This window comes from Gossypium raimondii, chromosome 5, assembly GCF_025698545.1.
Source record: "Gossypium raimondii isolate GPD5lz chromosome 5, ASM2569854v1, whole genome shotgun sequence".
In the NCBI taxonomy this organism is placed as follows: domain Eukaryota; kingdom Viridiplantae; phylum Streptophyta; class Magnoliopsida; order Malvales; family Malvaceae; genus Gossypium; species Gossypium raimondii.
The window spans coordinates 26501468-26524509 of record NC_068569.1 but is presented as its reverse complement, the minus strand read 5'-3'; the positions used below and the strand labels follow the sequence as shown (position 1 = coordinate 26524509).

General features: G+C 33.7%; 3 protein-coding genes across 11 annotated transcripts; 2 read left to right on the top strand and 1 right to left on the bottom strand.

Moving 5' to 3' along the window:
* Positions 1-449: 449 nt before the first annotated feature.
* LOC128041016 (cytosolic sulfotransferase 15-like) lies at positions 450-8425 on the top strand. Its single transcript, XM_052630294.1, has 6 exons — positions 450-1909; positions 5727-5787; positions 6088-6164; positions 7348-7488; positions 7546-7904; positions 8299-8425. Exons 1-6 carry the CDS (start codon positions 1622-1624, stop codon positions 8423-8425), a joined length of 1053 nt encoding a protein of 350 aa, XP_052486254.1. The 5' UTR covers positions 450-1621.
* A 1354-nt stretch (positions 8426-9779) lies between these two features.
* Positions 9780-11057, top strand: LOC105770558 (cytosolic sulfotransferase 15). The gene has a single exon (XM_012591817.2). It carries the CDS (start codon positions 9795-9797, stop codon positions 10746-10748), a length of 954 nt encoding a protein of 317 aa, XP_012447271.2. The 5' UTR covers positions 9780-9794; the 3' UTR covers positions 10749-11057.
* A 445-nt stretch (positions 11058-11502) lies between these two features.
* On the bottom strand, positions 11503-18406 carry LOC105770560 (uncharacterized). Of its 9 annotated transcripts, none has more exons than XR_008196169.1 (5): positions 17895-18314; positions 17676-17765; positions 16863-17262; positions 16669-16780; positions 11503-12041 (listed from the first exon to the last, which is right to left on the bottom strand). XR_008196169.1 is itself a non-coding variant. In XM_012591819.2 (3 exons), exons 1-3 carry the CDS (start codon positions 17928-17930, stop codon positions 11873-11875), a joined length of 315 nt encoding a protein of 104 aa, XP_012447273.1. In that variant the 5' UTR covers positions 17931-18312; the 3' UTR covers positions 11503-11872. The 9 variants fall into 9 exon arrangements, 2 of the variants coding, with proteins under 2 accessions (XP_012447273.1, XP_012447274.1); XR_008196164.1 differs by having other exon boundaries at positions 16863-17316; positions 17676-17785; positions 17895-18305; XR_008196166.1 differs by having other exon boundaries at positions 16863-17316; positions 17895-18303.
* Between the last annotated feature and the right edge of the window lie 4636 nt (positions 18407-23042).

Here is a 23042-nt window from a genome sequence, read left to right as displayed (position 1 = left end):
GAACAAATAATTGCAATAATAATTAATAATAACAGTAATAATATCAAATTATTAAGGAAATAAACAATAACAAAAGGATTAAATTAAACTTTGAAACAAGATTCGGGGTTTAAATCTGTAAATAAGTAAAAGGATGGCCCAGGACTAAAATAGTACACACTAAAAGGGGGAAGGGCCGATCGGGCAATATTCCCAATCCTAGTACGTAGCATTTCATTGCAGACTAAAATGAACCGTGCGAAAAGTTAAGTGGCCAAATTAAAAAACGAGATGGGACCAGATTATACTGAGGCGCAAAAGAGGAGGGATCTCGTGCGAAATATCCTTTCACAGCAGAAACACGCGGATCCTGAGGGTGGACGGGTCGGATCGCGGGTCAGGGCCAAAATGACATCGTTTGGGCACCTGACCCCTATTGTCAAAACAGCGCTGTTTGGATATCATTATTAAACTTAAATTTTTTTTGAAAATGCCATTTTTACAATTTTTTTAAAAAAACTTTCAAAACTTCTCTTTCTCCTTCAGAACATCCGGCCCTTAGATCCTGGCTTCCGCCGCGCCGCCTCCATGGCCAGTGCCCGGAGTCTCGCAAAACGGGCTTTTCAGCCCTCACTTCACGGCGTCCCCGAAGGCTACGCCATCTCAACCGTGGGACCAACAGAAAAAGAAAAAGACCCCTCTCCCTGTTTGACTCCGGTGACGACGAAAATGGGCTCCAGTGTCGGCTTTCGAAGCAAACAGGTATCTTCCCCTTTCCCTTTTGTTTTTTGTTGAAAAAGGTTCGCAAAAAATAAACAAACACAAATAATAATGAGAAAAATGAACAAGAACACGAAATAAAGAAACAGTAAAACTTGAGTCAACCTATTTAAAAGCTTTTTCTCTGCTTTTTCATTAACAAGTCGTAAAAAAAATACAGAAGTGGTGTTTGGCTTTTATAGCAGATTTGTTTCCATTTTTCTATTTTTTTTTTGCTGCTTGCGTGTTTAGTTTCTTCCTGCAGATGATTGATAGGCGACGGTCGACGTGACAGCGGCGGTGGCAGACTTGCGGCGGTGGTGGCTGGTAGGTCAAGGATCAGAAGACCGCACCTAGGGTTAGGTTTAGTTATTTGTTTCTGCTGATAGTGGGCTTGTTGGGCTGAATTGGGCTAGGTCTAGGTGGGTTGGTATTTGGGCTTGGTTTTGTAATTGGGTTCTGAGTTTTGGGCAGTGTTGGGCTTGTTTTGTTTTCTGATTTGGGTTGTGGTGTATTGGGTTTTTGGGCCCCGAGCAAATTTGGGTTGTACAATGAACTTAAATCGAAAAGAAAATTAAAGCCTCATATCGCTTGAGACGTAGTGATTCTAGTGTTATAAAATAATCAAATTTGTAGTGATCCAAACTCAATGACTTAGTTGAGCCTCCCATGAACGTGGTGACATCCACCAAATCTTCCACAAAACCCAAATGCTAATAAACTAATCTTCAAAAATGTTGCTTTTTTCAGTAATTTAACCATTGGAAGACGTAATTAAGCTAATAAATAGATATTAAAAAAACACATTATTTTCAGCACCTGTGATTTTTGAGCAATAATATTATATATACTGATTGTGCTAAATCATTGCAATTACAATATTATGGAGAGCAAGGAAAGTAGCCTGGAAACATCCACCCCAAATGTCTCACCTTCTGCTGCAGCATCTAATGCATATGCGCTAGGTTTAACCCAATTCCAAGGCTTTTGGATCCCTTCTTCTCGTGTTCCCACTTCATCCATAATCTCATTTCAGAAATATTTCCAGGCTCTTGATGATGATATCATTGTTGCCTCTAAGCCCAAAGCTGGCACCACTTGGCTCAAGGCTTTGGTGTTTACAATTGTCAACCGTCATTCTTATACGCTCTCAAATATCCCTTTGAACTCTGTAAATCCTCATCAACTGATTCAATTTTCTTAGATCAAGCTTTATAGGGAAAACTCTAATCCCGATCTCTCTAAAATCCCATCCCCAAGGTTGTTTTCTACTCATCTACTTATATAACTAGAAATATATTGTAAAGTTTAACCATTAAAATTTTAAAATATTAATTATATACAAAAGCATAAAAGTATATAAAACAAAATTTAATTTTCCACTATATACACCTAATTTTATCCAAAAAGAAAAAAATTGTTGATAATTTTATTCAAAATTTAAGGTAATTAATTTTCAATTCTAAATGAATTTTATTTTTGGTAAGTGAGTAAAATTTTAATAAATAAAAGGGTAAACTACTAAAATAGTCACTTTTGTTTGGCTCATGTTACATTTTAGTCACTTATGTTATCACATTGTAACATTTTAGTCATTGAGCCGTTGGTTTACATTAGCGATGTAACGATGGCGATGTGTACGTTAAATCACCATTTCAAACAAAAATTCTAGGTTAATTTATACAATCGGTCCCCATATTTTTTCGTTTGGAGCAATTTAATTTTTTCTTTTATGTTTTTTAACTTTCTTTCTTTTCCATTCTCTTATGCTTCTCCTTTGTTTTCCTCCTTCTCCATTTCTTTCAACGTAGTTTTCTATGTTTTATTTTTTTGAACAATTTAATTTTTTCGAGTGAGGCGAGCTTGTAGACTAGTTACAAATGGAAAACATAGAAAAACTATGTTAAAAGAAATAAAGAAGGGAGGAAAATAGAGGGAAAAGCATAAGAGAATGGAAAAAAAAAGTTAGAAGAACATAAAAGAAAATTTTTAAATTGTTGAAAATAAAAAAATATAGGGACCAATTGTAGAATTTAACCTAAAATTTTCGTTTGAAATGATGATTTAACGTGCCACTCAGCTTATCGTTACACCATTGTTGGCAATTAACGACTCAGTGACTAAAATGTTACAACACGATAACGTAAGTGACTAAAACGTAACATTTCAAACAAAAGTGACTAAAATGTAACCTGAAGCAAACAAAAGTGACTATTTTGGTAGTTTACCCTAAATAAAAATTAAAAGTTTTAAGAATCGAAATCTCAAATAGAAACCCCCCACAAATTATAGAAAGAGAAAACCACACATCTCCAATGAAATTCACTAAACAAACAAAGACCATCTAAAACACACCTTCAATATCACCAAAAAAAGCTTCAACCATACTTCACTACTAGTAAGCACTCTTCACAAATTCTGTAACCACAATAAAACTCCACAAATACCACTGAACGCAAAGCCAACAAGAAGTTCCAATTGGATCCACTATGTTACTTGCCTTCTTGAATACCTTTAACGACCAACACCTACTCCACTCATATCAAACACTGCTGAAATCTTCATATAAGAATTTGTCAAGTCACAACCTCAACCAAAACATCCACAACATTATCTTCATCACCCTCCAAATTTTTTTTGCATCTTGAAACATACCTATTTGCTATTTCTAAATTCAAATTCTGTTAAAGACTCCTTACTAATCCTACCATCAAACTCTATCGACTTTGTCACTTTTATCTGCGTTTTCAACTTCCTCAACTTGCAGCTCCTCTCTTAGCCATAGTATTAGACTTGCTCATGGGTAGGGCTACACGTCCAAGCCTGAAAGTCCATCCAAAAAATGGGAGGGTTTCAACAAATACATGGCCCGAAAAATGAGCTTAGTAAAATTTAAGGCTCGTTTTCTATATGGAACGGACATTCAACAAGATTTTTTTTCCAAACTTAACCCTACCAACCAATTTTTAAAAATATATAATAAAAAATAATTTAAATTATTATTGAGAATAATATCAAATCATTCAAGTTTATTTTAAATATTAATATTTCTTTTAAGGTAATGGGTGAGGACGGAGCTCAATTATTATTGCATTTCTTTTTTCTATCGAGACCACATTTTTATTGTTGTTGTTATTATTATTTTTATTCTGAAAGACATTATTGAAGCATCTTTATATAGTGGGCTTTGAGGAAGGACGTTAGATGATACCATGCTCGGGTTAATTAATTTAAAGCATATTAAATATAGGTTAATCGCAAATTCAATTATATTTTTCTCTGCAATATGGTGGACTGACTTCCAAGAAGTTTAAATTAACAATCAAATTGTTTTAAAATACTTTTTGCCTAGCGACGGTATTAGTCTTCGGACTAGCTACGGCTCACTTTTTTCTTCAGCCTATCAATCCTCTTTTTCTTTTTTCTTTTCATTCACTACATGCGTCTTCTCTATTTTTTGTTTACAGATCTATTTTGTGAGAATATTTGTTGTCTTCACAAATTGTAATGGACAGATGATGGTGTCTATCATTGTTGAAACACCACCGACCATCGACAGTTTCTTTTAGAAAGTGGGTAGCTTTTGATTGACTTCTTAATATGTTTCTGTTTTGAAAGTATTTTAGAATAATAATTAAATTCATGTGTTAGTTTGGGCTCAACAAATAAGAGGGTTTGGATAAAATATAATGCCCGAAAAATGAGCTTAGTAAAATTTAAGGCTCATTTTCTATATGGGAAGGGCCTTCGACAAGATTTTTTTTGTCCAAATCTAACCCTGCCAACCAATTTTTAAAAATATATAATAAAAAACAATTTAAATTATTATTGAGAATAATATCAAATCATTCAAGTTTATTTTAAATATTAATATTTCCTTATTATATCAATATTGGCAGTACACAATGGTAGGACTAATACCGATCGAGATCTACAATTATTTCAATTTACTATCAATAGGAAATATTTCGATCAATAGGAATGATACCAAAACAGAATTAACGACCTTGATAAAAGACAATATAGTTGGAATCCAATGATAGAAATTGAAAAGAGAAAACCCCAAAAGCCACTTGAAATAAAATAAGATCTGAACCATTGCCTTCACAATTACAAATCAGATTCTAAAAGAAACTAAAATACCTTGATAAAAGTACCGAGAGTTTTATTGCAACTTATATTTTAAGGAAATTATTCTACACGTATCCAACTCATCATATTTTACAAATGCAATCTAATTTGGCAAAATCTAAACTCCATCAAAATCTGAATATAGAATTAACTTGGAGAATCTAATATGATAATGGATTAGTTGGCTAAACTACATCATTGTTGATCTAATTATGGTTTTTTAATCACCCAATTATCATTATTTTTAGTCACCTAATTAATTAAAATTATTTTTCTTTTGCTCATTTCGTTAAATCTCTAACGGTAGGTAATGTGACAGTTAAAAAATTAGTATAATAACAAATTTAGTCCTCAATTTTTACATATTAAATTAATTTAATTATCATTTTTTAAAAAAATTAATCTTCAAAATTTACAAATAATCTTTAAAATTTACCTTCTTCTCCCACTTCCTCTACCTCCACTACTATCATTGCCTCACCACCACCTCTTACTCCACTTTCCTCAGAAAAAAAACTTTTTTTTTCTTCTATTTGAACCTAATTTATCATTAAATAATCATCCATCATTGCATCCTTACCAAAATCATCAGCCGCAAGTTTCAACATTGATTCCAATCCCTTTACAGTCTCTTTGCTCTATTCTCTGAGTTTATCAAGAGCCTCAACGAAATGAGATAACTTTAAAAACTTTTGCTTTCCCTTTTTCTTTAAAACAATGAAGGTAGATGAAGGATTGCTAGGCACTCATTGACAACCTATTTTAACCAAGAAATAATCTTCTCCTTTCCTAGATTGAGCAGCATGCTCGTATCTCACGCTTGGCTTATTCATCTCTCTGCTTATAAATGCTACCAGAGGCATCAACTCATGACCATGACTCCTGCCTCTTCCAGATGCCATATTCTGCCACCCCAAGGTTAATTAATGGCCCCAAACTCAACAACCCATTGTTGCCTTCTCAATCACAATCTCAAAACTACAAGCATCTTCTTCCAATTCACTTAATTATTACATATGAAATTCACTCCCTTTAATATTCACCTGCAGTGAAAACTCAAATTGTCAATGTTAGAAGCAAAGATACTTAATTTTCCAAATACAAAATTAAGTCTAGAAAGATGACAACAAACAAGGAAGTGAAAGAAGGTAAAGTTTCCAGCAAAAAATGTCTGGTTTAACGTTTTGTGCAAGTTGAGTTTTTTTTTTTTTTTTTAAGATGGAGGAGGTGAAGTTAGAGGTGGTTGTAGTGGCGGAGGTAACAATGGTAATGGCAGTGGGGAAGAAGAAGAGGAGGTAAATTTTGAGGATTAATTTTTTTAAAATTATGATTAAATCGATATAATATGTAAAAATTGATGATTAAATTTATTATTATATTTTTTTAACTGCCACGTCATTTTCTGTTAGAGATTTAACGATTCATCTAGTAAGGTAATTGGTATTGGTACTATTAAAATTAGGATACACAATGGGACGATTAGGACACTCTCAGATTCAGGTATGTACCTGATTTACGAAAGAATCTCATCTCATTGAGTATTTTAGACTTGAAAGGATGCAGAATCAACATCGGGTCAAGCGGCATTAAAAGTATCTCGTGGAGCTCTCGTTTTGTTAAAAGGTAAAAGAACTGGCAGTCTTTATATTCTGGAAGGTTCTACAGTGACCGGTGAAATCGGACGTCCCTCGTCCATTACAGAGTCGAAGTTAACTCGTTTGGAGCGAAGGCAACTTGGTCATACTAAGGAAAAATGTATGCCCGTTTCGTTGAAGAGAGGTTCTCTTTTGGATGCAGGTTTTAAAAAGTTAGGGCACTGTATTCGTGAAAATCAGACTCGGGTTAGTTTTGATTCGGCAGTGTACAAGTCGAAGGCTAGAAGTCTTCCAGTTTCTAAGCACAGATTCGACTCAGTTAATTCCCTGCATAGTTCAAGATAGGCTCGTGGCGGGCTTTGGCATATGAGTCAAGGTGGAGATTTGTTAAGTATGACTCCTATTTTTAGTCAAATTTGAAAAATAATCTTCTAGTTAAACTCTGTTTATTTGTTCAATCAAACACTGATTAGTTTAGATTATTTTATTATTATTTGACATATGAATTTAGCCTATAAATAGGCTCTTTTACAACCTTAGTAAAAACACCCATTAGAGATTAGAACTCATAACACATTTAGAGAATTTTGTATTTACATTTTGAAAGTTCTTTGTTTTCAGGTTTTCGGGGTTTAGTTTTATCTCCATCTTTTGTACTCTTCGTTCTTTTACCATTATAGTAAAACTATCTTTGCCTGTGGTTTTTTATCCTCTTTGGAGGGGTTTTTCCACATTAAATTTATGTGTTCAATTTCTCAATTTATTCCGCTATTTTTGTTACTTATTGCTTAATCGGGTCGATCCCTAACAGCTCTTAAATACCCTTTTGAACTCTGCAAATCCTCATCAACTAATTTCACATTTTGAAATCAAATTTTATAAGGAAAACCCTAATCTCGATCTCTCTAAAATCCCATCCCCAAGGGTGTTTTCTACTCATCTCCCGTATTCAATGCTAGCCGATTCCATCAAACGTTCAAATTGCCGGATTGTTTATATAACCCGTAATCCGTTTGATATCGTTGTCTCACTTTGGCACTTTGTAAGAGGCGTGCATAATTTGCCTGATTGGCCATTGGAGGACTGTTTTGAGATTTTTTGCAGAGGTGAAGAATCGTATGGACCCTTTTGGGACCATGCTTTAGGATACTGGAACATGAGTGTGGAGAAGCCATCGAATATATTGTTTATGAGATATGAAGAACTGAAGGAAGATTCAGTGGCTCAAACAAAGAGATTGGTTGAATTATTAAGATTTCCTTTCTCCTTGGAAGAAGAAAAAACAGGTGTGGTTAACCAAATTATTGATTTTTGCAGTTTCAACAATTTGAAAGATTTGGAGGTCAACAAAACTGGGAAGATGCCAAGATCTATAATACCTAGTAGATCTGTCCATGGTATGCGGCCTGACCTGACTTGCCGAAATATGGGAGGGTTCAGGTAAAAATATAGGCCGAAATATGGGCTTGGACAAAAAATGAGGCCGTTTAAAAAGCGGGCAGACCTCGAGCACCACTTTTTGGTTTGAGCAGCCTTTACCTACCGAATATAATAAATATATTTTTATTTTTATTTTTATTTTTAAATTTTAAATTTTAAAATACTTTTAAAATAATTTTATTTTTATTTTTATATTTTTAAAATAATTTTTTAATGTTTATTAAAAATGGGTCGGGCCGGGTCGGGCCCGGGCTTATAATATTTTTCCCGTGCCGGGCCTGGACAAAATTTTAGGCCCATATTTCAGGCTGGGCCGAGCCGGGCCCGGGCCTAGGAGGCGGGCCGAAATTTTTTTCTGGGCTCGGCCCGGCCAATGGACAAGTCTAATACCTAGTCATAAGTTGTTTTTTAGGAGTGGGAAAGTGGGTGATTATATTAATCATCTCTCTCCTACTGCTGTGGAACGTTTAAGCAATGTTTTGAAAGAAAAACTAAGTGAATCTAGTTTAACTTTCAATTAAGTTGCTTAATAACATTTGTTTATGTTATATCCAATATTTCCCTTCTTTTTTTTTTTTTGTAAACTTGTTTCTTATCTACCCTTTATTTCTTCTAATAAAATTATATTTTCAGCTTCAAACTTTTAAAAGGTTGATTTTATAAATAAAAAAATCGACGGATGGTGGATCTTTCATACATACCTAAATGTGTATAGGTAAACCAATTTGAAGGTTGGACTATTCATCTAATCTAGTAAACCCAATTCACTTAAGTCATGCTTCAGTTAAACCTTTTAATGAGTTGAGTTAATTTAGTCAATTATTACTTAATAATTAATAACAGTATTTTGTTGAATTTAACCCAAAAATATATAATATATAACAATAAATTTTAATAATATTTATCATCTATAAATAGAAAATATTTGACATTTGATAAATGGTCGAGCCATGAACAATTCTACATGTATGTGTATTTTGGTTGCTAATCTTTGTAATGTTCTTATGAACTTTCTTGAAAGACCGAGTAAATATATAAATATATATTAGATTTATTTTAGAAAACATATTTATAAAAAGTGGGAAAAGATAAAAGTGCATCATAATACTATTGGTTATAATTTAAAGGAAAAATATTTTTATAATTTTATGTTCATCCCTTAAAAATGATACCAATTAAATCATTTTAACCAACACGAATCTTATAAATGTTTGGTCCTAATTTTATGGCACATAACTTTTTTCTTCCTTTCCGGAACGTGAGGTGAGTGAATAAAGAGTAGAGAACATAGGGAAGAAATGAAAGACTATAATGAATTATTTTAATCCTTCGCCTAGCAGCAGTACAAAATCATGTATCAGAAAATTAGGGATTTTGGCTTTTCTTTTTTTTTATATTAATAATAAATTTCAAATATTTTTGAAATTATTAAATATTATTATTTTTCTAAGCAATTAAAGATATTTCATTAGAACAAAAAAGATAATAAAGTGCATCAAGGCACACAATACCCCAACCCAGATCAACTTTTTTTTTCTCAGCAAAAATATTTTCTTAAAGATGAACTTAAATCAAAAAGAAAATTAAAGCCTCAATCATTTGAGACGTAGTGATTCTAGTGTTATAAAATAATCAAATTTGTAGTGATCCAAACTCAATGACTTAGTTGAGCCTCCCATGAACGTGGTGACATCCACCAAATCTTCCACAAAACCCAAATGCTAATAAACTAATATTTAAAAATGTTGCTTTTTTCAGTAATTTAACCATTGGAAGACGTAATTAAGCTAATAAATAGATATTAAAAGAACCCATTATTCAAGCACCTGTGATTTTTGAGCAAGAATATTATATATACTGATTGTGCTAAATCATTGCAATTACAATATTATGGAGAGCAAGGAAAGTAGCCTGGAAACATCCACCCCAAATGTCTCACCTTCTACTGCAGCATCTAATGCATATGCGATAGGTTTAACCCAATTCCAAGGCTTTTGGATCCCTTCTTCTCGTGTTCCCACTTCATCCATAATCTCATTTCAGAAATATTTCCAGGCTCTTGATGATGATATCATTGTTGCCTCTAAGCCCAAAGCTGGCACCACTTGGCTCAAGGCTTTGGTGTTTACAATTGTCAACCGTCATTCTTATACGCTCTCAAATACCCCTTTGAACTCTGCAAATCCTCATCAACTGATTCCATTTTTTGAGATCAAGCTTTATAGGGAAAACTCTAATCCTGATCTCTGTAAAATCCCATCCCCAAGGTTGTTTTCTACTCATCTCCCGTATCCAATGCTAGCCGATTCCATCAAACATTCAAATTGCCGAATTATTTATATAACCCGTAATCCGTTTGACATCGTTGTCTCACTTTGGCACTTTTTTAGATTTATGGATGATTGGCCAGTGGAAGACTGTTTTGAGATGTTTTGTAGAGGTGAAGAAGGGTATGGACCCTTTTGGGACCATGTTTTGGGGTACTGGAACATGAGTTTGGAGAAGCCATCGAATGTATTGTTCTTGAGATATGAAGAGTTGAAGGAAGATCCAGTGGCTCAAACAAAGAGATTGGCTGAATTCTTAGGATTTCCTTTCTCCATAGAAGAAGAGAAAACAGGTGTGGTTAACCAAATTGTTGATTTTTGCAGTTTCAACAATTTGAAAGATTTGGAGGTCAACAAAACTGGAAAAATGGCAGAAACAATATTACCTAATAATAAGTTATTTTTCAGGAGTGGAAAAGTGGGTGATTATGTTAATTATCTCACTCCTACTGCTGTGGAACGTTTCAATAACATTTTAGAAGAAAAATTAAGTGGATCTGGTTTAACATTCAAGTAATTTTTTTAGTAAGATTTGCTCTCAGAACCAAGTTACGGCTTGTTAGTTTACAACAATTTGTTGCTCTTCCAGATATAGTAAAAAACATTTTGTTAGAATATCATAATAAAACCTTAGTATTATAATGAAACTAGTGGTTGTAATCGCATAGTTGATGTTTCTTTTCTACCAAAAAAAATGCCATGTACAAAGTTTTTCCTTTATTGTAAAATGTTGTATTTTTTTCCTTTTGTTTTATGTCTACCTTTTGTGTGTTGATGTGTTCCGCATCAAGTTACCTTTTTTTCTAATAAATTTACGTTTTCAGCATGACTTTTCTAACATTATTAGTTTCCTGAAATTTGAGCATTTGATAGTAATGAAATTTAGCTGAAATTGCATTCTTTGCTTTGAATCATTCGATTATCTGTAGTTGCATCCAGATAATATTTTTTATAAATATAATATGTATATCTAATCCATTTGACAGTTTACTTATATAACTAGAATTATATTGTAAAGTTTAACCATTAAAATTTTAAAATATTAATTATATACAAAAGCATAAAAGTATATAAAACAAAATTTAATTTTCCACTACATACACCTAATTTTATCCAAAAAGAAAAAAAAATTGTTGATAATTTTATTCAAAATTTAAGGTAATTAATTTTTCAATTCTAAATGAATTTTATTTTTGGTAAGTGAGTAAAATTTTAGTAAATAAAAATTAAAAGTTTTGAGAGTCAAACTCTCAAATAGAAACACCCACAAATTATAGAAAGAGAAAACCACACATCTCCAATGAAACTCACTAAACAAACAAAGACCATCTAAAACACACCTTCAATATCACTAATAAAAGCTTCAACCATACTTCACTACTAGTAATCACACTTCACAAATTCTGTAACCACAATAAAACTCCACAAATACCACTGAACGCAAAGCCAACAAGAAGTTCCAATTGGATCCACTATGTTACTTGCCTTCTTGAATACCTTTAACGACCAACACCTACTCCACTCATATAAAAAAACTGCTGAAATCTTCATATAAGAATTTGTCAAGTCACAATCTCGACCAAAACATCCACAGCATTATCTTCATCACCCTCCAAATTTTTTCTGCATCTCGAAACATACCTATTTCCTATTTCTAGAAACAAATTCTGTTAGAGACTCCTTACTAATCCTACCATCAAACTCTATCGACTTTGTCACTTTTATCTGCGCTTTCAACTTCCTCAACTTTGCGGCTCCGCTCTTAGCCATAGTATTAGACTTGCTCATGGGTAAGGCTACACGTCCAAGCCTGAAAGTCCACCCAACAAATAAGAGGGTTTGGACAAAATATAAGGCCCGAAAAATGAGCTTAGTAAAATTTAAGGCTCATTTTCTATATGGGAAGGGCCTTCGACAAGATTTTTTTGTCCAAATCTAACCCTGCCAACCAATTTTTAAAAATATATAATAAAAAACAATTTAAATTATTATTGAGAATAATATCAAATCATTCAAGTTTATTTTAAATATTAATATTTCCTTATTATATCAATATTGGCAGTACACAATGGTAGGACTAATACCGATCGAGATCTACAATTATTTCAATTTACTATCAATAGGAAATATTTCGATCAATAGGAATGATACCAAAACAGAATTAACGACCTTGATAAAAGACAATATAGTTGGAATCCAATGATAGAAATTGAAAAAGAGAAAACCCCAACACCACTTGAAATAAAATAAGATCTGAACCATTACCTTCACAATTACAAATCGGATTCTAAAAGAAACTAAAATACCTTGATAAAATGAAAGTATCCTCCATAAATAAAAAGTTAAAAGTTATTATAAACTAAGTCTGCCGAATTTGGTACGTTTCCTTTTGTCTGTCGACTTGGCACGAAACCCTAAATTTCTTAATTATTCTTTAGATTTTCTTGTGGCTGTATCAGGTTGTGGAATCAGTATGGAGGATGCAATGGCGAATATGAAGTTGATAGACGATGAGGAGGAAGAGATTCAGGAAATTGTAGGAGCGGAAACTTTTGTTTATCAGTTTTGCCTGGTGGGTCGTTGCTTAACTGATAGCGTTGTTCATTTCCCATCACTGCGTAATATCATGGCGGATCTTTGGCATCCAATTGGAGGGATCTGTATTACGGATTTGGGGGAGAAAAGGTATATGTTTCAATTTTTTAATAAAATTGATTTGGAAAGGGTGTCTGCAGGGACACATGGTTTTTTAATAACCGCTTACTTATACTTCAATCAATCTCTGAGGGTGACAACCCGGCAGTAATGGATCTAAAATTCACCGAGTTTTGGATCCAAGTTCATGATTTACCGCCAGGATCGATGAACGAATCAATGGCAAAACAGTTTGGTAATTTCTGCGAAAAATTCATTGAGTATGATACTTCTATACCAACACTAGGTTCTCAATTTTACTTACGCACACGAGTCCATTTGGATGTTACTGCCCCGCTAAAATGTAAAAAGAAAGTTTTGTTTGGAAAATCCTTGGTGGTATATGCTAGGTTTAAATATGAGAAGCTAAGCCTGTTCTGTTTCATCTGTGGAAGATTAGGACACGGGGAAAGTTTTTTCCCCCTTCGACTCCAAATTGAGCCTTCAAAAATTACCTTTGGTTGGGACTTATCATTGCGGGTAGCAACTAGACGTCGGAACATGTTGGACAATAGATGGTTAAGGACAGCGGATGGGATACCGTGTAATTTGGATAATTCGGGAGATTCCAATCAGGGTAATCTCTCATATGAGGGGAACGTGTAAGGGCGCAATGTTAGGGGAGCTAATGGGAGTCAAAATATAAATCCCAATCTCAGGCAGGCGGGTTCGGGCAATTACAAAGATAATAGTATCTATAATTTGGGGTATGGCGGAGGGGATGTTAGAATGGTCGCTGTTGGGGCTGGATATGGATCTATGGATTTGATATTGAATAAGGAGGAGGACCCTATTGCTCTGGCGGAAGGTAAGAAAAGGCAGCGAATCGTGGAGAATACGAGGAAACCATTGGAGACTATTGCTGGACCAGGTGTTATGGATGTATCGGCTAGCTCTAGAGACCAGAGCAGCCGAGCTCAATGAAAATCCTAAGCTGGAACGTCCGTGGGTTGGGGAGGCCACGAACTGTTAAAAGGCTCCGGAATAAGTTACGAGCCATAAATCCTCGTATTTTATTTCTTATGGAAACGAAATTATGTTCAAAAAGTATGGAAAGGGTACGGATGAGGTGTGGTTTTGAAAATGGGATCGACGTTGGGGCTATAGGCACAAAAGAGGGATTGTCGTTGGGATGGAAAGGTAATGCGTTGGTGCAGCTTAAAAGTTTTTCCTTGTATCATATAGATGTGGAAATTCATGACAATGAATGTGGCGGTACATGGAGGTTTACGGGGTTTTATGGGCATCCGGAGGAAAGAAATAGAGGTGCATCATGGGATTTACTTCGTCAGTTGAGTCATGATCAAACTATTCATTGGGTTGTAATGGGAGATTTTAACGAAATTGTGAATTCCTTTGAAAAAGAGGGTGGGCGTCTCTACTCAGATCGACAAATGAAAGATTTTACTGATGCATTGGAAGATTACGACCTTACAGATTTAGGCTTTTTGGGAAGATGGTTCATGGTGTGGCTACATCGAGTTGGGTGAATCGTTTTTCAGGGTATCGGATTGAACATTTAAGCCATTCTTTTTCTGATCATTGTCTATTCCTTCTTGATTCTGAGGGTGTTAATAGAAGAAAGGAAGATAGAAATGTGAATATTTTTAGGTTTGAGGCCAAGTGGTGTTTGGATGACTCATTTGAAGCGTTGGTTAAAAAATGGTGGATTGAAAATGATGGTAATGTGCTGGGAAAGTTAGAAAAGTTGGGAGATCAGATACTCCGATGGAAGAAGTCGTCAAGTAGGGCGGAAAAAAAGAAACGATTCGATTTAGAGGATAGATTGTCCATATTGTATAATCAGGATATCAACGATGACATATTGGTCGAGATCACAGAAGTTCAACTGGGACTTAATTTAGAAGCTGATAAGGAAGAATTTTATTGGGAGCAACGTGCTCGTACGAATTGGCTAAAGAATGGTGATCGTAACACTAGTTTTTTCCATAAGGTGGCTGTGCAACGTCACCTCCGGAGAAGAATAACGGAGCTGCAGGATGATTATGGGCGACAAGCGAATTCGAATGAAGAGTTTGTATAGATAGCATCTACTTATTTTGGCAATCTCAGTTTTTTCCATAAGGTGGCTGTGCAACGTCACCTCCGGAGAAGAATAACGGAGCTGCAGGATGATTATGGGCGACAAGCGAATTCGAATGAAGAGTTTGTATAGATAGCATCTACTTATTTTGGCAATCTCTTCTCGGCTTCTGATGTGGGTTCAGATGAACATTTATTTGGGTTAGTGGAGGAAAAAGTGACGGAGAGTATGAATGAGGATTTGCTAAAGGAGTTCACTGAAGAGGAGATCACGATGGCTGTTAAGCAGATGGCACCATTGAAAGCACCGATGGCACCATTGAAAACACCCGGAGTGGATGGGTATCATGCTATATTTTTTCAGAAGTACTGGCACATTGTGGGGGTGGATGTTTCTCAATTTTACTTAGCAATTCTAAATGGGGAAGCTGAATTAGGTGAGCTCAATAAAACACGTATCATCTTAATTCCAAAAATTGATAAGCCAAAATATATGTCACATTTTAGGCCCATAAGTCTTTGTAATGTTGTTTATAAAATTATTGCGAGAGTTCTGGTGAACCGGATGAGTACCATGTTGAGGCATTGTATTAATGAGGCACAAGGGGTGTTTATTCCAGGACGGTTAATCTCGGACAACGTGTTAATTGCTTATGAGGTGTTACACTCTCTGAAAATGAAGAAACGCGGTAAGAAGGGTAACTTTGCACTCAAATTGGACATGAGTAAAGCATATGATCGAGTTGAATGGGATTTTTGGCTGGGATGATGAAGCAATTGGGGTTTCATATGGAATGGATTGTTCTTATTATGCGCTGTGTTTGTTCTATCTCATACTCGGTTTGTCTTAATGGTGTTCAAGGTGAGTGGTTTTCTCCCTCGAGGGGGTTAAGGCAGGGAGACCCTCTCAGCCCTTTTTTGTTTCTGATCTATGCAGAGGGTTTTTCAGCGCTTATTAATGATGTGAGAAACGAAGGACGATTGATGGGCGCAACTGTTGGGAGAGAGAGATTCGCTGTGAATCATTTGTTTTTTGCGGATGATTGTATTATTTTTGGAGATGCCTCTTCTGAGGGAGCGAGAGTCGTACGGGAGATAATTTGTGAGTATGAGAAAGGTTCAGGGCAACGGGTGAATTTTGATAAGTCACTAATCTACTTTGGAGCGAATGTGCAAGCGGAGGTGAAGGAGGATATTGTTAATCAGCTTGGTGTCCAGTTGGCTCCTAATCTAGAAAAGTATCTAGGATTGCCTATGATGGTGGGTAAGAATAAAAAGTGGGCTTTCGCAAGTTATGTGGACAGATTCAGGAAAAGAGTTGAAGGGTGGAGTCTGTGCTATCTGTCGATGGGGGGAAGGAGGTGTTCATTAAATCGGTTCTGCAGGCTACATCAATTTATGCGATGCAATGCTTCCTATTACCAAAGTCTTTATGTGAAAAGCTTGAAGGTATTATGAATAGGTTTTGGTGGACTAATAATAGAACGTCAAGAGGTATTCGTTGGAGTTCGTGGGAAAAGCTTTGCAAACCAAAAAACTTTGGGGGAATGGGATTTAAAAATATGTTTCTTTTTAATAAAGCGTTGTTAGCAAAACAGGTCTGGCACATTTTGACCCGACCTAGCTGCCTTTTAGCTAAAGTGTTTAAAGCCCGTTACTTTCCTTATTCAGATATTTTATCAGCTAAAGTCGGTTCTTACCCCTCATTTACCTAGAGAAGTATCTGCAGTGCTCGTAAGGTGATTCGAGAAGGGATGGTGTGGCGGGTGGGGGACGGTGGGTGCACTAATCTATAGAACGATCCCTGGTTACCTGGAAGGGAAAACAATAGAATTCAAGGTTATGACATTAGTACAGATTGGACAACGGTAAATCACCCTATTGAAGGCAATACCTGGAACAGGGAGGTCATACATAAGCTGTTTGATGATGAAACTGTTAAAAGAATCCTCTCTATACCTATTTTCGTGAGTAGGCCGGAAGACGTGAGGGTTTGGAAGTATGAGGGTTCGGGTGAATATACGGTCAAGAGCGGATACAGGGCCCTCTCTATAGTATTATTATAAAATAGAGCTAACCTATCCTCTATATCGGAGAATTACAAAAAATTCTTTACAGGGCTATGGAATTTAAGTATTCCAGGAAAAATTAAAATACACGTTTGGCGGCTGTTTCACAATTTGGTGCCTCACTACGAAAATCTGGCGCGTCGGACTCTGTGCGTAGCTGTGGTATGTCCATTGTGTAAGAATGAGTTGGAGAATTCTGATCACCTCTTGTGGAGTTGTGATGTTCTGCAGGATATTTGGAACTCGTTATTGGTGCAGAATCCCTCTTTTGAAAGCTCACTGGACCATAAAGAGCGTTTTGTTAAAACGTTTTTGGAAGCGGATGAACGTCATAAAAAGAGTATCATTATATCGATCTGGAGCCTCTGGTATCGCAGAAACAAGCTAGTGCATGAAGAGTTAAATTTTCGAGGCAAGAACTACTGGGTTTTATTAGAGGTTTTGAACAAGAACTAAGCATCAGTAGGGAGATCATCAGCCCTGGTACGGGACTCGTTGGTAAGGCAATTTGGAGACCATTTAACAATGGATTTGTCAAGATTAATTTTGATGCATCCTTTTTGCAAGATTTAAGTTTGGCCGTAACAGCAGTCATGGCTAGAAATCATAAAGGTGAAATTGTTGGAGCGGAGACTCACCTTTTAAATGATGTTGCTGACCCTTTTGTGGCAGAGGCTCGGGCTTGTGAGAGAGCGTTGATTTTTACACATGCGTTGGGTCTCCAACGGCTGGTGGTGGAAGGGGATGCCTTGTCAGTCATAAAATCCATTAGAAATAGAGAGGTGGGCAAATCGATTATTAGATCGATCGTTTATCACATCCAACAGCTTGATAGGAGTTTTGAAGAGGTTACTTACACATTTGTGCCTCGGGAAGGAAATGAAACGGCGCATGCTCTAGCCATCGAAAGACGGAGGAGAGAGGCTTATCGGATCTGGGATACTGATGTCCCAAATCTGATTCTACAGGCGGTGAGAAAGGACTGGATTGCGTGGGGACGGAAGTCTCAAGGTTGTTGATGAGTTAGCTTTAAACTTTGGAGAAGGTTCGGTTGAATCTCCAAGAATCTGTTCATAGCTCCAGTGTTTCCTTTCTGTGGGTATCGATGCAGATATAGTGGGAAGCACTTTGGCTGATTTGGGTTGAGGAAGAGCCACTGCTGATGTTCGTTTGGCGTTTCATTTTCTAAAGTGAACTTTCTGCTTTGTTTTGTTCGGTTTTGCTATTTCTTTATTTTGTTGATATTTTCTATGCATGTGTTGAATGCAGAACAGCTGTGTTTGTCTGTTTGTCACTTAGTGTCTTCAAGCTGTGAAATTATATAAATCAACCTATTTTACAAAAAAAAAAAATACCTTGATAAAAGTACCGAGAGTTTTATTGCCACTCAAATTTTAAGGAAATTATTCTACACGTATCCAACTCATCATATTTTACAAATGCAATCTAATTTGGCAAAATCTAAACTCCATCAAAATCTGAATATCGAATTAACTAATATATGAGATGATAATGCATTTGTAGGATTTCCATTTTGGAGAATCTAATATGATAATGGATTAGTCGGCTAAACTACATCATTGTTGATCTAATTATGGTTTTTTAATCACCCAATTATCATTATTTTTAGTCACCCAATTAATTAAAATTATTTTTCTTTTTGCTCATTTCGTTAAATCGCTAACAGGTAGGTAATGTGACAGTTAAAAAAATTAGTATAATAACAAATTTAGCCCTCAACTTTTCCATATTAAATTAATTTAATTATAATTTTTTTTTAAAAATTAATCTTCAAAATTTACAAATAATTTTTAAAATTTACCTTCTTCTCCTACTTCCTCTACCTCCACTACTATCATTGCCTCACCACCACCTCTTACTCCACTTTCCTTAAAAAAAACTTTTTTTTTCTTCTATTTGAACCTAATTTATCATTAAATAATCATCCATCATTGCATCCTTACCAAAATCATCAGCCGCAAGTTTCAACATTGATTCCAATCCCTTTACAGTCTCTTTGGTCTGTTCTCTGAGTTTATCAAGAGCCTCAATGAAATGGGATAACTTTAAAAACTTTTGCTTTCCCTTTTTCTTTAAAACAAAGAAGGTAGATGAAGGATTGCTAGGCACTCATTGACAACCTGTTTTAACCAAGAAATAATCTTTTCCTTTCCTAGATTGAGTAGCATGCTCGTATCTCACGCTTGGCTTATTCATCTCTCTGCTTATAAATGCTACCAGAGGCATCAACTCATGACCATGACTCCTGCCTCTTCCAGATGCCATATTCTGCCACCCCCAAGGTTAATTAATGGCCCCAAACTCAACAACCCATTGTTGCCTTCTCAATCACAATCTCAAAACTACAAGCATCTTCTTCCAATTCACTTAATTATTAAATATGAAATTCACTCCCTTTAATATTCACCTGCAGTGAAAACTCAAATTGTCAATGTTAGAAACAAAGATACTTAATTTTCCAAATACAAAATTAAGTTTAGAAAGATGACAACAAACAAGGAAGTGAAGGAAGGTAAAGTTACCTGCAAACAATGTTTGGTTTAACATTTTGTGCAAGTTAAGGTTTTTTTTTTTTAAAGATGGAAGAGGTGAAGTTAGAGGTGGTTGTGGTGGCGGAGGTAACCATGGTAGTGGCAGTGGGGAAGAAGAAGAGGAGGTAAATTTTGAGGATTAATTTTTTTAAATTATGATTAAATCGATATAATACGTAAAAGTTGATGACTAAATTTATTATATTATTTTTTTAACTGCCATGTCATTCTCGGTTAAAGATTTAACTATACTTAATAGAAATGGGCAAAAAAATATTAATTAGTTGGGTGAACAAATTAAAAAATTTAATAGTTGGGTGAAAAAAATTAAGTAATTAAAATAAAAATTTATAATTGAGTGAAAAAGAAAATTGAGTGGTTTGCATTGTAGTTTACTTTATATATAACATTATTATTGTTAAAAACATAATAATTTTTATTTCTATGAAAATGATAAAGCAACAGTAGGAGAAGTCAAATCATATAATTGTGCGTGTTGTTTTAAAAGCTACTTTTCGGTAGAATAAAATAATAAAAATAGTATAAAATTAGATCTATTTATGGGTTAGGCCATCGAGCTTGAAGTGTTATTTGATAAGTGAGAGAATTTTAGTAAAAATATAGCAATATCATATCATATCATATTATATAGCAATTTGATAATTGCAGTTTAGGATTTCAAAACCTAGTTTTTATAATTTTGATTAAAAATTTAAGATAATGTTTGGTATGTCAAGTTTTATTTATTTTCTTGTAAACTAATTTTCTTTCGAGGAGCTACTTTCCCTTGACAGTTGATTTCCCATGAACATATGAAAAAAACAAAATAAAACTATTGTCTTCTTTCTCCAACTTGATTTTTCTATTACTTCAACAAATTTTTCGTAAGTTTTTTCTTCCTAATTTTATTTTTCATATGCATATTTAATGATCTATCTAGTATACTATTTACATATTATCTTTATTTTTTATTGTTTTAACTCTTTTTTAAGTATATTAATTGAAATTTTAATTTTATTATAGTCTTTATGAATTTTTCGAGCAAAATGGAAAAAATTAAAGTTTAGGTTAAACTCACTTATTTAATCATAACTTTTTTTGCATGGTTTACCTTTAAATTATTTATAGTTTTGTTCAAAGGATTCGTTAGAATCAACTTTTTTATATTCTTATGAGTCAGCCTTTAGCTAAAATAAAATGTGATTTCAAGTATTTTTAAATTTATTCCAAAACAAGTTTATATATACTTAATTTTATATATGCATTATTATATTTAGAAATATATATATGCAAGACAAATTTGAAATAATTTTGCTTTCAATTAAAATTATAAATTAAAAAATTATTTTAAAATTAACATATTAATATTTATTATTAAATATTTAATCCAAATATTTGTTAATAATAAAGTTTATTATGAAAATTAATACATGAATATTATTTTTCTTTAATAAGGGTAAATTCATAAATTATCGTTACATTCCTAAGAAAGTGCTTAATGAATCAAACGTAATGATGTAACTTTCATGATATTTTAATTAATACCTTCCAATGTATATCAAATGTTATAAAGTCACATTCATAGTAATTGCATTCCCAGCTATTACATTTCAAAAAATCACATTCTACTAGAATCATAACATCAGAAAATACCGAACGCTACCTAAGATGAACCATCCAATATGAAATTAACATTCTAAATAAGTATATTTTAAAAAAAAAAATCAAGTTAGGGTTGTCGAAACCATTTTTTTGTAAAATGGTCGATTTTTATTTATGAAAACAAAAAAATGAAAATAAGAGTCGCCACCAATCCTTTTTATTGAGGTGTGATCAGATCACCTCGTAATTGATCGTTTTAATAAAATGCTTTGATTTACTAAAACAATGATTTTGGTCTACGAAATTCAAGAAAACGAGCTAGGGAGTCGGTTACGTACGAGGAAGGATTAGCACCTTCGTTACGCCCAATGGTACCTAGTTAATTAATTAGTGCCTTAGTGTCGAGAATTGAAAGCTTTAAAGAGATTTAAAATACGATCCTCTGCTAAAATATTGAAAATTTTTGAGAAATGGGCATATTTGACGTTAATCGAGAAAAAGAATTATGTCCCGTAAGTTAGGACACAATGTCTCAAATTCCTGATACGAGAATGAACACCGAAAAATTTACTTATTTGAAATATATTTAATTATCTCGATATTAGAAAGAAATCATATTCCTTAAGTTGGAACACAATTTTTCTTAATTCCCGAGAATATTTAAAACCTATGTTTAAAAGAGGTTTGTGTATACGGATTTATCGAGAAAATCAAAACCCCGTAAGTTGGGATACGACTTTTCGAATCTCAAAATACAAACAGTGCTTATTTTAAAAAACCGCAATTGTATGTGTTGAGTAAAAGATTAATGTAACACCAATTTGTTGTAAAAAATAAATCACGATGATAATAAAATAAATGAGTTAATAAAAAATAAATAATAATAATAATAAAGACGAGAATAAAATAAAGGAATTAACGAAACACACGAGCTGATTGCAAATAGAAAGAGAAAAAAGTAGAAACTAAAAATAAAAGATAAAAAAATAGTAAATAATTACGTAAATAAATGGTATATAAACAGCTTAAGAAATAATATTAAGGGTAAACTATAAAAATAGTCACTTTTGTTTGTCTCAGATTACATTTTAGTCACTCATGTTTGAAATGTTACGTTTTAGTCACTTACGTTATCATTTGGTTATGAAGCGGCCACTCTACCGTTAAACTCCATTACCTCCCTAACGGCAATCCTACATGGTAGCCCAAATAAGTTTCAAATGCCAATTTGGATGTTCAGTTGTTAAAATGAAAATAGGTTTTTAATTAAATAGATTTAATTTGGACTACCACATAGGACATCTAAGTTGGCATTTAAAATCCATTTGGACTGCTACGTAGGACTGTCGTTAGGGAGGTAACGGAGTTTAACGGTAGAGTGACCACTTCGTAACAAAACGATAACGTAAGTGACTAAGACGTAACGTTTCAAACATAAGTGACTAAAATGTAATCCAAGACAAACAAAAGTGACTATTTTTATAGTTTACCCTAATATTAATAAATATAAGAATAATAAAGTTTGAAATGATGAAAAGGATATAAATAAACAAATAATAAGCATGATATTAGTAATAATAGTAAATAATCTAAGTTTGAAATTATAAAAGGATATAAGTAAATATAATAAAATGATAAAAATAAATATATTTACAGAAAACATTAGGTAAACAAACAAAAAAAGAAATATAATAATAATAGCAATAATATAAAATTAATTTGTTTAATAGTAAAATAATAATAATAAGTAAGTAAATGCAAAAAAGGAAAGTATAATAATAGTAATAATAATATTAGATTAATTAATCTAAAAATATAATAATAACAAAAATTGAAATTTTAAATAGAGTT

Excerpts from the sequence above, each read along its gene's own strand:
- LOC128041016 (XM_052630294.1), top strand. The coding sequence starts at position 1,622 with ATGGAGAGCAAGGAAAGTAGCCTGGAAACATCCACCCCAAATGTCTCA. Across the intron at positions 7,489-7,545 it reads GTAATCCGTTTGATATCGTT|GACTGTTTTGAGATTTTTTG; the intron begins GTCTCACTTTGG and ends TGGCCATTGGAG. Across the intron at positions 7,905-8,298 it reads CGAAATATGGGAGGGTTCAG|TCATAAGTTGTTTTTTAGGA; the intron begins GTAAAAATATAG and ends TCTAATACCTAG.
- LOC105770560 (XM_012591819.2), bottom strand. The coding sequence starts at position 17,930 with ATGCGCCGTTTCATTTCCTTCCCGAGGCACAAATGT. Across the intron at positions 17,786-17,894 it reads CCTTCCCGAGGCACAAATGT|GCATCCCCTTCCACCACCAG; the intron begins GTAAGTAACCTC and ends ATGACTGACAAG. Across the intron at positions 12,042-17,675 it reads TCAGCAACATCATTTAAAAG|GCTTGGACGTGTAGCCTTAC; the intron begins GTGAGTCTCCGC and ends GTGGACTTTCAG.
- LOC105770558 (XM_012591817.2), top strand. The coding sequence starts at position 9,795 with ATGGAGAGCAAGGAAAGTAGCCTGGAAACATCCACCCCAAATGTCTCA.